The following is a 16,437-nucleotide window of genomic DNA, read 5'->3' as shown; positions in this document are numbered from 1 at the left end:
TAAGATCCCACATGCCGCAAGGTGCAGCCAAAAAAAATTTTTTTTAAGTTTACAGGATAAAATAAAATAAATCCACATGGGAACCATATAATCAGAATTACCACTGAATGTCCCTTAACTGCCCCCCCCCAGCAAAAGGACAACATACTATATTTGGTGAATGTAACTCTTTACAAGAACATGTATGTAAATAGATAATGCACACAAATGCACAGAATATAATAGGGAACATGTATGACAAAATATAGGTGAATAAAGTGATGATAAGTATTTTGACTCTACTTCACAGGAACATGGTTATTCAGTGGTGTGTGCAGTTAAATCTGTGCAAGTTAAACGTGTTTGTTAAGTTGGAAGTAAGGTACTGGAGAAATGCTGCTGGTCCGGAGTCTAATTCTCCACCGCAGCAAGGGCTCAGCACCTCGTACACACTCACCTGCCCAGTCACCTGGCGGGCCCTGACCCACAGAATCCAAGGACCATGGGCAGCTCAGCATGAGTCCCTGTGGCTCCCACAGCCTCTGCAGGAGGCCTGGCACACACGCTGAAACCAATGCCAACTTCTGCTCTCTCTCTGCAACCAGCCAATAACATTCACAGATTTTCTTCTTTTTTCCAGGCCTACTTCTATAGGAAAGGCAGCTGTATCCTCATCGATTTTGCAACATTACACTTACTCATGCCTGGCCAGTCTGCTAAGTGAACCTGGTCCCTGGACAAGGCAGCACCCCCAAGCTTGCTTTAATAAGATGAGCAAGAGAAAGTCACAGAGACCCTCTTGCTCAGGTGGCCTTGGCAACTAGAGGAAACTTCTGCGGCCTCATACAGAACAACACCATTCAGGCAGCCTGCAAGAAGATGAGTTTAAGTGCTGAGCGATTGATTAGCAAGGCAGGGCCGCTGTGGAGAGGCCTCTGGGCCACCCTTTTTGTAAGGTATCTAAATTTGAAATGGGGAGAGTTACCCAGTTCAGGAAAGAGCCCTTGCTCACTTCACAACTAATTCCATTTCTTCGACTGCTAAACACACAAGAGGAAACCACAGAAACTGAGGTATGTACACAAAGCTGGTTGAAAGGAATTTTCAGAAACAATTTTTTTCCCCTAAATGATTATTAGCTAAACATTTTCAACTAAGCTGTAAGAAAAAAAAAAAAAAAAAAAAAATCAGGGTAATTTTATTTCTTCCTACCTGGGGCTATATAGTAATTATGCAAATGACAGGGAATTTGTCACTTTGAGTAACCATAAGTGTGTAAAATAATTTGATTAAAGAAAATACAGTTGCCTTAGTCATCATACTAATTTGACAAGGACTTTAAAAATGTCTCTCAGCTGTCTGCTTCTGGGTTAGATATGCAAAAGAAAAAAAAAATCTTCAAAATGATGCTTCTTTAGGAAAAAAAAACAGAAAAAGAACAAATCCACCCGTTTCACCTCAGCCATTAATTGCAAGCCCACTGAATGTTCTCAAGCCTAGAAACAAAGTGACTATAAAGCAGTGAGATGGAACCTTGTTGACACAGTCATTCGTCTCCTTACATTGTCACCAAAACCTCAGACTTCATTTTTACATAACTCTAAATAGAGTGAAGGAAGTCAGACAAAGACAAATACCATATAATATCGCTATACTTGGACTCTAAAAAAAAAAGATACAAATGAACTTATTTACCAAACAGAGTCTCAAAGACATGGAAAACAAACTTATGGTTACCAAAGGGAAATGGGGTGGGGTAGGGATAAATTAGGAAGTTGGGATTAACATATACACACTGCTGTATAAAAAATAGATAAACAACAAGGACTTACTGTACAGCACAGGCAACTATACTCAATATTTTGTAATAACCTATAAGGGAAAAAAATCTGAAAAAGAATATATATATGTATGTATAACATATATATGTATAACTGAATCACTATGCTGTACGCCTGAAACTACTTCAGTTAAAAATAAACTATTTACTTTAATAAATAGTAAATCAACTATACGTCAATAAAAAAATAAACTATTTATTTTAATAACAAGCTGCAAAAAAAAAAAAAAGATAGGGACATGCCCATTCCTGATTCATAGGAACCTCCTGTGTGCCCCACCCAGAGACTAAACTGGCCTTTTTAAGTTTTCATCCTGAGGAAATTCAAATGTGTTTGTAATTGAGCTTCATCCATAACAGCCCAGAGGTGCCCGAGGTCTTAATTTCCTGCACATATCCTTATCACCTTCAGTCCTCACTCATTTGAGAACACACACAAACCTCTAAAGGAAGGGCTACCCTCAGGGAATGACTTGGAATATCTCAGTGGGTCTCCCTCAAACACCATCAAGTGCACACAAAACAAATTTCTCTCTGTGCAGTTCCCATATGCCTGTGCCTTCTCCAAACAGCCCAAGACTTAAGCAGATGTTACATCCTTGCAAGTAGGTCAGGGCAGACTGGAGCCACCAGAAGCAAAGACCCGAGTAGAGGAAAATTAAATTGCAGTCTCTCTTCTGCACACAGTGACGATCAAACTGAATGGGTCCCTCTTATTTTTTTTTTTAATACTTATTTATTTTTTTAGTTTGGCTGCACTGGGTCTTCATTGCAGCACACGGGATTTCGTTGTGGCATGTTTTAGTTGCAGTATGCAGGACCTTTAGTTGCAGCATGTGGGCTTTTAGTTGCGGCATGCAGGCTTCTAAGTTGCAGCATGTGAACTCTTAGTTGCAGCAGGCATGTGGGATCTAGTTCCCCGACGAGGTTTCGAACCTGGGGCCCCTGCATTGGGAGCGTGGAGTCTTACCCACTGGACCACCAGGGAAGTCCTGGTCCCTCTTCTTAGGCAGAAAAAAAAATATTTCCTAGCTAGTCAGGCAGTTTAAGTGACTACAAGAGACCATCCCTGTGACTGTTGTCTTATCTGAAGCATGATTTCCAGTTAAAACACTGGCAAGGGTAAGAGATTTCAGAATCCACAGCTGGCCCGGGTTGCACCCAGGTCACCTTATCTATATTATCATCATCATTGAGTTTAGGCATCAGGATCAAAGTCCTTCTGTATTTCCCCAGGAGACCCCAGCACCCAGGCCAAAAGTTGCCAGTTCCCTGCCTAGCTTAACAATTGGTGGCTTTCTTCTATATAGATCTACCTTGAGTTTGGGTGGGTTCTTGAGGGAAAACAGACACACACACACACACACACACACACACACACACACACACACACACAGAGTCCAGCTTTTCAAAGTTGCTTCTCAAATCACAGGCAACTTCTAATTCAGTTCTGCAGTTGGGCAGCTTATACCAGTGTCAGTGAAGACACTAGGTAATCTGTCTTTTCAGAAAGAAAACGGAGCAATGAAATGAAGCCTCCTAATATTAAAACAATGACACCTGGAAAGACGAAATAATAAGGTAGCTATTACGTGGACTTGGGACTCAAACAGGAAGTAATGTCATAGGCAGAGAATTTGCAATCTCCCTTCTCTCCCTGCAAGTAAGCAGTGTTGGCAGGGCCCCAAGGTGTGCCCTTCATCAGGTATCTGAAAATGCTTCCTCAGAGGGGCAGGCTGATTGCCAGTGTAAAGATCCCATATAACACACCTTGCACATGGACCTTGTGTGTGTGATGGCCTACAAACACAGGTTCTCAGGTTTCCTAAGAAAGCCACAATGAATGGAGAAAGTTGCCTTTCCTGGGAACATCCTGCAATGTTTCATTCTCAAATCAGCCATAAAGAAGTCTCACAGCACTGAAGAAACAACAAACTTTTAATTCTACCTCCCAAATAACAGATGAAGAGAAAATTCCCAAGCGGCCCAAAAGAGCAAAACCCATGGCAAGCCGATTCAGTCAACCCTGACAAGCAAACTATTTTCATGAGGTTCAGATGGCAATGGAAAGCCAAGAGCAGCGGAGTAAGGCAGAGACCTGAGCACCTGATGCCTCCACTCTAAGTAATAACAATGCATTCAATTTCCTAAGCCCATCCTCTCCTAGGCCTCCATCTGCTTTCGGCCAGTCACCTGTTGACTCCAGTTACCCTACCCCTCAAACCAGGCTCTCCATTAGCCCAGGCGGGAAATGCCGGGAGAGCCACGCCAGGTGGACTCAATTCCTCCTCTGCCTGCCACTCAGCCATTCTGGGATCAGAGTCTACTTCCTATCTCCTGGGGCCAGCCCTGCCTGTAACATCCACCAGCCCTCTACTTCTTAACTTTCTAAAGGGGCTTCGGCCACTCATCTGATCGAAGCCCAGATTCCTTTCTTTCCAAAACCCTTAAATCATTGCAAGCTAAAACCAAGCCCATGCCTTATCATTCATGGTGTGAAAAGTTCTGATGGTGTTTTTCTTTTTTTAAGATGTAAAACCTTTTATTTGTTAATCGTGATCTTCCAAATCTGTGTCCACAAATTACAAAACCCATAACACTCTGTATACTTCAAAAAATTCAATTTTTGCCAACATTAGATACTATTATATAGAACATGAATAATCCACTCTATTGAACAAAATTGGTTTGAGGCAAAAACTTAAAAACTGGAGGCAGCTGTTGATAAACACAGCCCCGGTTAGGTATCACATACTTTGCATATGCTACAGTACAGACCTACATGTATTTCTATTACTGTGCATTTGCGTCTTAGTAATACATGTCTCTATTTTAATATTTTAATGGTCGAATTCCCTCCAAGGACACTCTGATACACTGACCCCCCCCCAAGACACGGTCATCCCCTAATTCCAAAACTCCGAAGGCCACAGGTACTCTCTGCAACTATGTATTCGAACTACAAGTGCATTTTATACAAAAAATATCTAAACAGAAATGAAAATGTGCTTTTGGCTACAGGTTTCACCGGCAGCATGCATGTCATGGATGCAGCCAGTAACAGGGATTTAAATGCCTCTCATCTGACAAGGAGCAAAGAAAATGCATTTGATTTTCAGAAACCCTGTAAGTCTGTCACCCCAGGAACCGAGCTGAATTTGAACAACCCTCTCTTGTAACCACATAACTGACTTTATCTCACACCAAGAGACCAAGTCTGGTTGTACTTGCCCCTGACAGCAAGCCCCAATTCTTAGGAGGCTGTTTATGAATGGTACAGGGCACCCAGCGACTGGCCCTCATTAACTGCACCCCAAGGCCAGGAAGAAGGGATTAATGGTACCATCAGAAAGATCATGGTTCTATCTCAGGATGTAGTTCTCCAACAGTCAAAACCTTGTCCAATTCTATCTCCATCAAACTTGCTCACTAACACTCAAAATCTATGACATTTGATTTCAGTTTCAGGTCAGTAGCCAAGTAATGTCTTAACACTATAAACTCTGAAAACTCCTGCTTAGTCAGGACCGTACTTGGGTCTGGAAGTGCATTCTCTTAAACCCAAGTTGGGACCACCTGCGCGGGGCAGGAGACAGCGGGTAAAGTAGGTATTTGACTGCTGAGTCATTACAAGCTGTTTCCTCTGGTATGTTATGCACCCCTGACCATTTGAACATTAAAATCCCCCCTCAGAAGGCAAATGAAATCGATGTACCTTGTGCACAATGATGCAATACCCCCCTGGGAACGAGAGACCACGGTGGGGAATTTAGGTCTAAGAGTGGGTAGCAAAAACTACACAAACTCACAGCTGCTCTCCAGGTATTGTAACTTTATCCCAGACGCTGAGAGATGGCTAACGGGATACGGAGTGGGAATATTCCCCCTGCAGCCCCGGCTCGGATCAGGGCCACACTTGGGCGCATTTTACTCTAAACTGTTAAATCCCTCCGTAATTGGCGGATGGAGAAAGCTACCGGAGAAAATGATGCATAATGGATTTGTTCTCCCGGAGGATGGAATGCAAGAGTCGAGGACGCAAGAGGCTAACGGGCTTTTCTTTCCATGTGCAGGTCACCTGAAAACCGCGATGCTTTCCTCTGCAGGGGGGCTCCTGAACTCACCCTCTGGCTGTGCTTTGGCGGGAGAGGGATGGTTTCACGCCCACCTGCCCGCCGCCTCTCCAACCCGGGTCCCCCCCAGCCCCCGCCGGCCGCGCGAGCAGCTGCGGGCATCAGCGGTCCCGCCGGCTCCCGGTTCGCTCAGCAGCCCGGGCCGGCAGCTCCCCCGGCGGCCGCCTCTGCACCACTCGCCAACCTCCACGCCGGGCGGAGGTCATGCCCGCCTGCCCCCGGCGCCCGGGCTGCCCCCTCCTCCTGTCAGCTGAACACCCGGGAGCCGCGCTGGGGAAGGCGCCCCGCGGTGGAGTCGGCACGGGGACTCACCAGGTAGGCGCCCACCGTGCCCTGCGCCAGCATCAGGGCGCACTCGGACACGAGGAAGATCTTGATGTTGGAGAAGCAGGACACCTTCTTTTTCTTCTTCTTGTTCCTCTGCGCCTCGTCCCCCTGCAGCTCGCCGCTCCGGCCGCCGCCCGACGAGCCGCCCGGCTTCTTCCCCTGCATCCTTCCCCCGCCGCCGCCGCCGCCGCTTTCCCGCTTGCCCCGGGTGTCGGGGCCGCTGCCGGGCTGAGGTGCGAGCGGCGAGGCTGCGTGCTGTCCCCGCCCCGGGCCCGCGGCGGCCACCCCCGTCCTGCCGGGGCTGGAAAGGTGGAAGGCACGGCTCCTCGCAGCCGCCGCCGCCGCCGCCGCCGCGCTCGCCCCCTTCCTCCTCCTTCTCCTCCTCCTCCGCCCTCCCCTCGCCTCCTCCTCCGGCTAGGGCTGTGCCAATCACAGGGGCTCCTCACGCCGCACGCCGCCGCCTCGCCGCCGGCGGCTGCCCGCCGCTGTCCTCGCCCAGTTCCCCTCGCCCGCGGGCCGCGCCTGCCCTCGCCTCCCCTTCTTCTACCGCGAGGCCCGGGCCTCGATCGCCGCTGCGCGCCCCCGCCGCGCCGCTCCTCGCCGCCCGTGCGCCCCGGGGCAGGTGCGAGGGTACCGGCCTGGGGCGCCAAGCGCTGCCCCTTGGCCGAGGCTGGAAGCGTCCTGCTGCCCGAAGGACGCGGGAGAGGGGGAGTCCTTGCGGAGTAAGGGAGGGGGTGCCCCAGAGGGAGGAAGGCCGTACCCAGCCACTAGATGGCGCTGCGGGGCTCGGGGCGCCTCCGTGGACACTGGGTGCTATTGCAGGAGGAACTCCGGCCGCGGAGATGGGGTGCGGAGGCGCCCCCGCGGGGCGGGGACCTAAAGCTCCAGCGTCGGGGCGCTAGACCCGAGGGGTGGAGCGGTTTCTAGGAAGAGAGAGAAGACTGAGTACCCAGGAAAGGGTTGGCGCGCTCCCTTCCCCTCCGCCCGGGTATTTCTGGGGACAGATGTTGCGCTCTGGGGCTTGGGGAGGTGCCAGAGATCAGAGCTGCTCGAGGCTTCTACAGCCTGCTGGCCTCTGCTCCTGCTCTCCGAGGCCTCTGGGTGCGCCTAAAAGGCCCCAGACCGAAAGGAGAGAAAAGAACGGAAGCTCAGCAAGAGAGAAGTTCCATTAACCTGTCGGGAGCCGCACAGATTATCAGGTGCCCCCAGCCACGGTGTCTAGGTGGCTGCAGGGTCGCAGCGACCCCAGCAGAGGGCCTTGTGCAGCCCGCCATCTGCCTGGAGCCCATCCTCAAAAATGATGTAGCCGCGCGGCTGGAGCCAGCAGGAAGAGATTAGCCACAGGCCTGCCTTGGTCCCCACCTCTCCCCTAGCTTTGTGGCCCAGGCCACCTTCCTTGGCCTTGGCCTGAATGCCCAGGCCCCGTGGCAGCCGCTCTTTATAATCATTACCAGGAGTTTGTGCCACAAGGCACTACCGACAGGATCTGCTAGTCCGCAGACAGCTTTCGGAAGCTCAGAGAAGCCTGGAAAGGACTGGGCAAGTACCAGGAAGCACTCAGCATCTTCCACCTGGTCCAGTGGGGGCTTAACCAATCATTTGAAAAGGCTTTCCTTAATAGTTGTGTTTAAGAAAATGATCCACTCTCCTAGGCGCCTGTGTACCAAGGCAGGCTTAAATCCAAAACTGAAGAGTAATTAACACTTTCATAATTTCTGCTTACTCCCAAAGAACTTGAACAAGATCGGATAGTGTAATGGTAGGGGGTGTTGTCTTGCCATACCATTTAAATATAAACTGCTGCATCCTCCTGTGGTTCCACACATGATCTCACCTAGGCTTGGTGTCCCTTTCAGATGCTCCCCTCCCCTTGTCTGGGCTGTCTCCTATGTGAAGTGGCTTCCACCACAGAGGTCTTTTTCCATGTTCCCCGATTCCTGTCATTATCGGCTATACCATTCCCCAAGAGTCTATCACCTTACTGCAGCCCCTCCCTTACTCCCTACACCCTCCCCTCACTCCCTACACCCTCCCCTCACTCATAGCCAACTTTTCTATGGGATCTTTCCTCTCACGCCCTTGGTCCTCTCCATCACTCTGGCATCATGAGAGTGCCTCATCACTTTTTCCTGAGAAGACCCTTGATGAACTAGCTCCCTTCCCTGCCTCCAAAACTGTGAGCTACAAAGCTAAGACTGTTTACTTGTTTCTGAACAGTGATCCTGTCGCTATTGAAATAGCTTTCAAAGTGCAGTATAGTCTTCGAGTCTTATTTACATACTTTGTTATAACAAGAGCTAATGTTTGTTGTGTGCTGACTCTGGCCAAGCACCGTTTGTTCTAAGTGCTTCACCCACATTTACAATTTAACCCACACAACCATCCTCTAAACTAGACACTCTTATTAGCCCTGTTTTACAAATAAGAAACCAGGCCCAAAAATGTTAACTAAACTTACCAATGTCACACATATCCAGTAAATGGCAGGACCAGCCTTTGAAACCAAGGTGTCTGCTATCACAGCCCCAGTTCTGAACTCCCTATACATGATCTTGCTTGTCACCCAGTGGTCTGTCTCTTGGGGAGGATGGGACTCATATTGTCCCTATTTTATAAATGGAGACTCAGAGATGTAGAATGACTAGCCCAGTGTCACACAGCTCAAAAGGGACAGGACTTGGATGCAAGTCCAGCTCTCTTTGTCTATACACTACATTGCCTCAGGTACAGACCAAAAGGGGAACAAGCTTTTTTCAGCTTCAACCATTTATTTCACATAAAATTTAACTGTCTTTAGAGAACTCAAACCCTTTTGCTGTCAGAGAGAGGATGCTGGATTAGGGTTGTAGATTCCCCCTATAATTTATGGTACACGGCCGTGAAAATAATTCAGTGCCTGAAGCCTTAAGAATAATCAAAGTCGGCCTGAAGGCAACCAGGCATTAGCCTCATGACAGTCAGAAAGAAGGAATTTAATAGGTTCAATTCTCTTGCTTCCTGCTCTTCCGTTGTTTACCTGTACATGAGGGTTCCAGGAATAACAAGCTGGGTTTACGAGCAGCAGGTGCTTCTGTTTGGCTCCTCTCCTGTGCAGAGGCAGCAGCAGAAAAATAGTAACTGTCTTCATATCTGTACAACATGTGACTGCTGATAGAGTGCTCTGATGTCCTGTGTCTCACTCAAATCTCACAACAGGGAGAGCAGATCTTATTGACCCCATTTTACTCAAAAAGAAAGAGCAGCAAGTGGCGTTTTGGAGGTCACAGCTAGCTAGTGTCAGGAACTAAAACCTGCATTTTCCACCCCAAACTGGGGGAGCACCTAGGAGAAGGAGGAAGGAGATGAAGAAAGAGTTTAGGCCTCTCATGATCTGGGGTGCCCCCTCCAACCAGCCTCTGAAATGGACAGTTGACCATCATGTGATGAGCAAGGCAAACACGAGCTTAAACCCACCCACCAACTGGCCGACCTTGAATCTTGCCTTGGAGAAATGGTTTAGCCACCATTTCTAGGCTGGAGCCTTTTTCATTCTTCTATCCCTCTAGTGGTGGATGATGGGTTTAGAACTGGTCAGTATGAATGACTGTAGAACCCTTGGGATTATTTTAGTCTCTCAACTACTTTTCTGGGCTAGGTGACTTTTCTAAGTTAGATGAAAATATTGCTAGCTGAGGCTCTGATTCCATGAGCCCTTACTTTGCTGACTATTAGAAGTATTCCAAACATTGAGATGCTGCAATGTACTCAGGAAATCTGAAGCATAAAGAAGATTGGGTGACATGGGAAGATAAACTGGCTTTTGATTCTAAAATATTAATAAACTGTATGTATATGCTTAGTGATTAAGATTTGGAGAGCTTTTCTCCCTTACTTTAAAAAGGACCATCAATTCATTTCTGTAGGAGAGAAGTGGGTTAACTTCATGGACGTGGAAAAAAAATGACAATGTCTTCCACTGTTACTGGGCTGTGTCAGGATTTCACAGCAAGCAGCCTCAATGTAATTCCACACAAGGAGAAACTGTTGTCCAAGTAATTCACATGAACCATCTTTTGCCAGCTTCAATTTTGTTCAGAGGCAAATACAAAGTTGAAAAATAAATGCAAAGAATGATTTCTGATTGTCACTGGAGTGCAAAATAGATGCTTAGATCCTCACCCTATGGATGGATTTTTCTTTTCTTTTTCTGAAAATACACCAATCATGTATTGTGTTCAACCAAGGATAGAATTGGGGCTGGGCCAACTTCTTTGGCTTGAAACTAATATTTGGGCTGAGTTGAAGCTTATTTCCTCTTCCTCAGGGTTTTTCTCCCCCCACCTCCACTTTCCAATTAGCCTGATCCATATGCCTTTCTACCATATAGCCTGCATTTGCTGCTTTCTATAATCTTAGTTCTGTATTTTTAATTATATGTCTTAATTTGAATATATCCTAAAACTCAGCAAAGAATTTAAAAGGATAAACATCAGTTTGGATGCAATTTAAAATAGGATGAATCCAAAATCCAACTGGAGAAACAGAAGAAAGAAAAAAAACTAATGAAAATTGAAGAATAGGTATGAGAAAACTTGGTTTTTGGAAATGTGTTATATTTATGGAAAATGAGTTTTGAGATAAAGGAGAAGGAGTAAAACAAACATGTACCAATATTAGTGTATTTGGGTAACTCATCATTTGCTACCTTCTATTGATATTTTTGTAAATAGAATGTGTTTATCCAAATAGACTGTTAGCTTCTTAAGGGTAGAGAAAGTATCTTACTTTAAAAATAAAGGAGCATTTGTCCTGCTCAGGGTCTAACAGGCCTCCTGCCAAGAAGCTTGGTACTTCTGATTAGGACAGGAAAACAACGCAGAAGGGGTCCAGGTTCATAGAAAACTTCCTTCCAGGCACTCTCCCCAGGGACCACTTCTCCACCCCAGCAGCAACTGTGCACACCCTTCTTGCAGCAGGCCTTGTCCCCATCAGCCCCTTTCATTGACATCTTGCTTTTACTTTTCTCTCTCAGAAAAAGGGAAGATCCCAGCTTTGCTCCCAGTCTCTGAAAAATGCACTCCAACCTTTGTATTTTAAGCATGGGTACTGACAGCAACTGTGGGCACATGAAATTAGCCAGCACTGAAAGTGTTTGGGGGGCCCCAGAGCATCTCCAGCCAAGGAAGGTGGAGACTTAGAGGTTAATATCATGTCAAGAGTTTCATGGGTTCCAAGCCTGGCAGAAGGTGACCATAGCTGTCCGCCTTCCTGAGGGGAAGTGGGCTCCAGGCCTGTGTACCCTTGGCAGGCACGGTGCAATGCAATGCATTAAAAATATGATTGATCTAAGAGATAAGGAGTTCCTGGAGAGTATATATGAAGACAATGAAAGAAAATCCACAAGGTGCATTGTGCCACTGAACCCTAAATCAAGTCCCCTACATATGAACCTTCAAGTTGCGGACTTTCAAAGATGCAAATGTGCCTTCGCGTGTCTGATCACATAAGGTGTGAGTGACATTGCAGCTTGCCCTCCGTCTCTTATTGCTGATGATCCTTCAGCTCTGCCATCTCCCAACTTCTCTCCCTCCTCCAGTCAGTAACTCTTCTTGTCTATTCACTTGATGCCAGCTCTGTATGCCAGCTATTGTACTGTACTACTGTACTTTTCAAGGTACTGTAGTGTAAGACTTAAATGTTTTCTTTACTTTTTGTGCTTGTTTGTTTTTTTATGTATTATTTGTGTGAAAAGTATGATAAACCTATTACAGTACAGTACTATATAGCCGATTGTGTTAGTTGGGTACCTAGGCTAACTTTGTTGGACTTGCGAACAGATTGGTCTTACAAACGCACTCTCAGAATGGAACTTGTTCATATGTATAAAGGGTTCCTGGAGAGTATATACGAAGACCATGAAAGAAAATCCACAAGGTGCAGCGTGCCACTGAATCTAGAGTATGAGTAATAGAGAAATCATATACAGAGGAGAGAGGAGGAGCACCCCTGCTCAGGTTACGGCCCTCCCCGTATACCGCCTTCCAGCTCCTGCAGGCCTTCTCCCCTGTGGAATGACAGGTAAGGGGGTCTGAGGGTGTGACACACTGAACAAGAAGGCTGTCCAATCTCTGTCTGCCTGTTGCGGGCTGATTGGTGCCCTGATTCCCAAAATTTGTATGTTGAAGTCCTAACCCTCATTACCTCAAAATGTGACTGTATTTGGAGACAGGGCCATTGAAGAGGTAATTAAAGTACAGTGAATTCATATAGGTGGGCCCGAATCCAATAGGACTAGTGTCTTTATAAGAAGAGGAGATAAGGACACAGAAAACACAGAGGGGCAGCACCTGCAGGTCAAGGAGAGAGGCCTCAGAAGAAACCAAACCTGCTGACGCCTTGATCTCAGATCTTCCAGCTTCCAGAATTGGGAGGAAATAAATTTCTGTTGTTAAGCAACCCAGTCTGTGATATTTTGTTATGGCAGCCCTAGCAAGCTAATAAAATACCTTAACACTATCCCCAGCCCTTCACACTCACCCTGTACTGGCCATAATTAACTAATTGTGGTTCCTTGGGCTCACCATGGTTTCTCCTCCTCCAAACTTTTGCACCTGCTCTTTCCTCTGCCCTTACCTCCCCTTTCTTCAGCTGGCTTACACCTACTAGTACCTTAAGATCCACCTAAAGTGTCACCTCCTCCAAGAAGCCTTTAAATACCCTCTCCCTACTGCCCTCCCAACTCCCTCACTGCCTCCCTACCACTACATCCCCTTACCACCTAGGCCAGCCTCTGCCCTAGCATTTCTCCCACTGTTGAGGACACTCACTGCACTTCTCCCTGTCTAGACTGATTAGTGTCTTTCATCTCCATATTTCTGCCCCCCGCAAGAGCCAGAACCAGAGTGGTCAGTAACTAGTATTGAGAAGAGAAAAAATGAGAGAAAACACAAGAAAAAGTAACGCTTCCCCACCTGATGCTTCAGATTCTAGCTGAATTTGAAAAGGAAGTGGGACAGATAAGATGTGGATTCACGTAAACCAAAACTAAAGTTGTGGGATTGAAATCTGATTTTGAAGATCAGAATCAAAATTGCAGAAAACCCAAACAAATGATATAGAATCAAGCTAGAGAAGTTTTCTCTCAATGTAGAGAAAAGAAACAAAGATTACAAAAAAGATGAGAGAAAAGATGGGTGATCTGGTAGATCAAAAGTAAAGACTTAATATATGGATAAGAAGGACTCCCTCAAGGAAGATATAACCAGAATAAATGATGTTGCTGCAATATTGAAGAAAACTAATGGAAGAAAAATTTTCAAGCTGAAAAAAGAGGTAGAATGCACAATTTAAAATAGCATACCATTTCCAGGCAAAATTTGCCTGAAGAAAGATGCACAATTTGATATAATCTAGCAAATTTGTTTGAACATAAAGGATTTTTTAAAAAAATTCTATAAATATGCAGACAAAACATTAAAGTCACTTATCATCAAATGAAAACAGGCTGATTTGAGAATGTATCACATGACTGAATGCCAGATGAAAATGGAGCAAAGTCTAAATGGTACTAAGAGAAAATGCTTATGACTCAAGCTGAAATGTTAATTAATTTGCAAAGAAAAGAAAAAAGACATTCTTAGTTTTTCTAATCAGGAACTCAAAAAAGATACCACCCATGCACTTTTCTTGAAAAATTTATGGAAAGACAGGTTCGAATGGAACAACATATTAATTAAAGACAAAAACTCAAGAATAGCAAAAGTGGGTTCAAAAACATTGTGACAGTCTGAGCTAAATGTATAGAATTACGTTTTAAAAAATTCTGTAAATAGAATATTGGTACAGATGGAAAGTTTTTGTTGTTGTTGTTACTTCTTAAAATAACTAAAAATAAAACTAATAATAAATAGGTTTATAATTCCAAACGATATTGGCAAAGAATGGAGGAAAGACGGGTATGTGGGGAATTAGAAGTGTACTAAATTCCTCATCTTATAGAAGAAGGAATCAAATTATTATATTATTCATGAATTTGATAATTAGAGAACCTATGCATTCAAGTGTGATTTTGAAAAACCTAATTAGAAGAATTCATAATAGAATGTATGCTTGTAAAAATGGGGAAAATAAAAACCAAGAAAAATTGTACTTGGGAAGAAAATGGAATAACACAGTGGTTCAAATCAAGGTCTTTTGAGTCAGGGAAATCTGGTTTTTGAAAGTGGTTCTAGCATTTACTAATGTTGGTCTGGAAAATTTACTCACCTGCTCAGAGCCTCTCTTTTCCTGTCTGTAAAACTTGAATAACATGTACTTCACAGGGTAGTTGTGGGGATTATAGGAAATCTTTGTCTAAAGAAATTAGTCCAGTGCTTAGCCTAAGCATAAATCAAAAAAAAAAAATGAGTTGTTGGCACCCGAGCCAGTGGGGACTGGGTCACCCTGAGCTGGGATGGTGCCGAGATGCTGAGCAGGTTCCTTGCCCTGCGCTCCTGGGAACTGGCCGGAAACTGGATTTCCACCATGGGCACGTGGGGTGCGGTGGGCACTGTGGGGCTGCTGTGGTCCACCGACTGGCAGCTGATTCTGGACTGGGTGACCTACATCAAGGGCAAGTTTAAGAAGGATGATTAATTAAACTGACCCCCCCCCCCACCAGGCCCCTCTGTTATCTGATGGTGCTGCCTCCTTCCATCTGCCTCTGGAACAGCCCACGCTCTAGGGATGGACCTCGAAGTTTAAAAAAAAAAAAAAAATCGACATGTTGATTGGTGTTGCCGTGCTTTTTGTCTTTGTTATCACTTACAGTAAAGGATTGAGAACGCTTGAATCTCCCTGGTGCCCCGCCTCTGGGAAGCTCTCCTAGCCCTGTTTCCTGAACCCACTCCTCAGTTGTGTCTGATCTTTTAAAAGTTTTTTGATTTGGCTCCTGTTCTAGATTTCTGATCAATTGCACAAACTTGACATTTAGAATGTTCCTTTCTTTGTAAGATGAACTTGCCTAAGTGACCAAGTGTGAGTTTGTCTGTTTTCATGCCTGCGGCTGTTTCTCATGTCAGTGTTCAAACTCAGGTCCTCTGAACCCTACCTGAGCAAAACCCCCAGATATCCCACATGATTATCCAGAATGAGTAGATGGACAGTTATAACAATAAATTTAGATGATTTAACCTCGTGTATTAAAATACTAAGACTTCAGGATTGGGTTAAGAAAAAATCCAACTGTGACCTAATGATAAGAAACGTATCCAAAAGAAAAGACACAACTAGGTTAAAAATAAAAGAATGAATAAAAATTTACTAGAAAAACAGAAATGAAGTAAAAATAAAGGTATTATTATAAAATTCATACAAGAATGGATACAAGGCCAAAAAATATCAAATGAGTCAATGAGTGCATAAAAATGTGCAGTCGTCAATGATGATATCAAAGGAATATATATATATTATGCAGATATATAAAGCAAAGATATATAAGAAGAAATGGACAGAATACAATTATTTCATGAGAGCCTTTTATAGAAAGTAGACAAAGTAGATATATTTCAAAGGATGTGTACTATAAATAATTAAAATGTATTTAAAACAAAACCAAGGAAAACAGAAGAAAAGATTTTCTAAAGATAAGCATAGAAAATTGAACAAATTTTTTTTAAATAGAAATAGTAAAGTTGATACACAAATTCAAGAACTGTTTTTTTTGTTTTTTTAACACAACTCAAGAACACATGAAAAGAGAAAAAACAAGATTTAAAAGTAGAAAAGAGGGAGGCTTCCCTGGTGGCGCAGTGGTTGGGAGTCCGCCTGCCAATGCAGGGGACACGGGTTCGAGCCCTGGTCCGGGAAGATCCCACATGCCGCGGAGCAACTAGGCCCATGAGCCACAACTACTGAGCCTGCGCGTCTGGAGCCTGTGCTCCACAACGGGAGAGGCTGTGACGGTGAGGGGCCCACGCACCGCGATGAAGAGTGGCCCCCGCTCGTCACAACTGGAGGAAGCCCTCACACAGATACGAAGACCCAACACAGACAAAAATAAATATAAATAAGTTAATTAAAAAAAAAAAGAAAAGAAACAGGAAAATTTTAATAAATATGGAAATATTATTTTAAAATACTATGTTAATAAATTTGATAAACTGAACTAAATGATTATTTGTAGGGAAAATTGTACCTGAC

The 16,437-nt window shown here is 44.9% G+C and overlaps 2 protein-coding genes across 3 annotated transcripts in view; one reads left to right on the top strand and one right to left on the bottom strand.

Moving 5' to 3' along the window:
- SLCO3A1 (solute carrier organic anion transporter family member 3A1) overlaps nucleotides 1–6,626 on the bottom strand; it is a 324,443-nt gene extending 317,817 nt beyond the window's left edge. For both annotated transcript variants that reach the window (XM_061179978.1, XM_061179977.1), the window contains exon 1: nucleotides 6,265–6,626. In XM_061179978.1, coding sequence (XP_061035961.1) covers nucleotides 6,265–6,444 — 180 coding nt within the window. In that variant the 5' untranslated portion in view covers nucleotides 6,445–6,626. The remainder of the gene's footprint in view (nucleotides 1–6,264) is intronic.
- Nucleotides 6,627–14,721: 8,095 nt separating this feature from the next.
- LOC133084975 (cytochrome b-c1 complex subunit 10-like) lies at nucleotides 14,722–14,892 on the top strand. Its single transcript, XM_061181790.1, has one exon. It carries the CDS (start codon nucleotides 14,722–14,724, stop codon nucleotides 14,890–14,892), a length of 171 nt encoding a protein of 56 aa, XP_061037773.1.
- Nucleotides 14,893–16,437: the final 1,545 nt, after the last annotated feature.

Source organism: Eubalaena glacialis, chromosome 2 (genome assembly GCF_028564815.1).
Source record: "Eubalaena glacialis isolate mEubGla1 chromosome 2, mEubGla1.1.hap2.+ XY, whole genome shotgun sequence".
NCBI lineage: Eukaryota > Metazoa > Chordata > Mammalia > Artiodactyla > Balaenidae > Eubalaena > Eubalaena glacialis.
The sequence above is the reverse complement of the archived record's forward strand: the minus strand, read 5'-3'. Positions and strand labels throughout refer to the sequence as shown.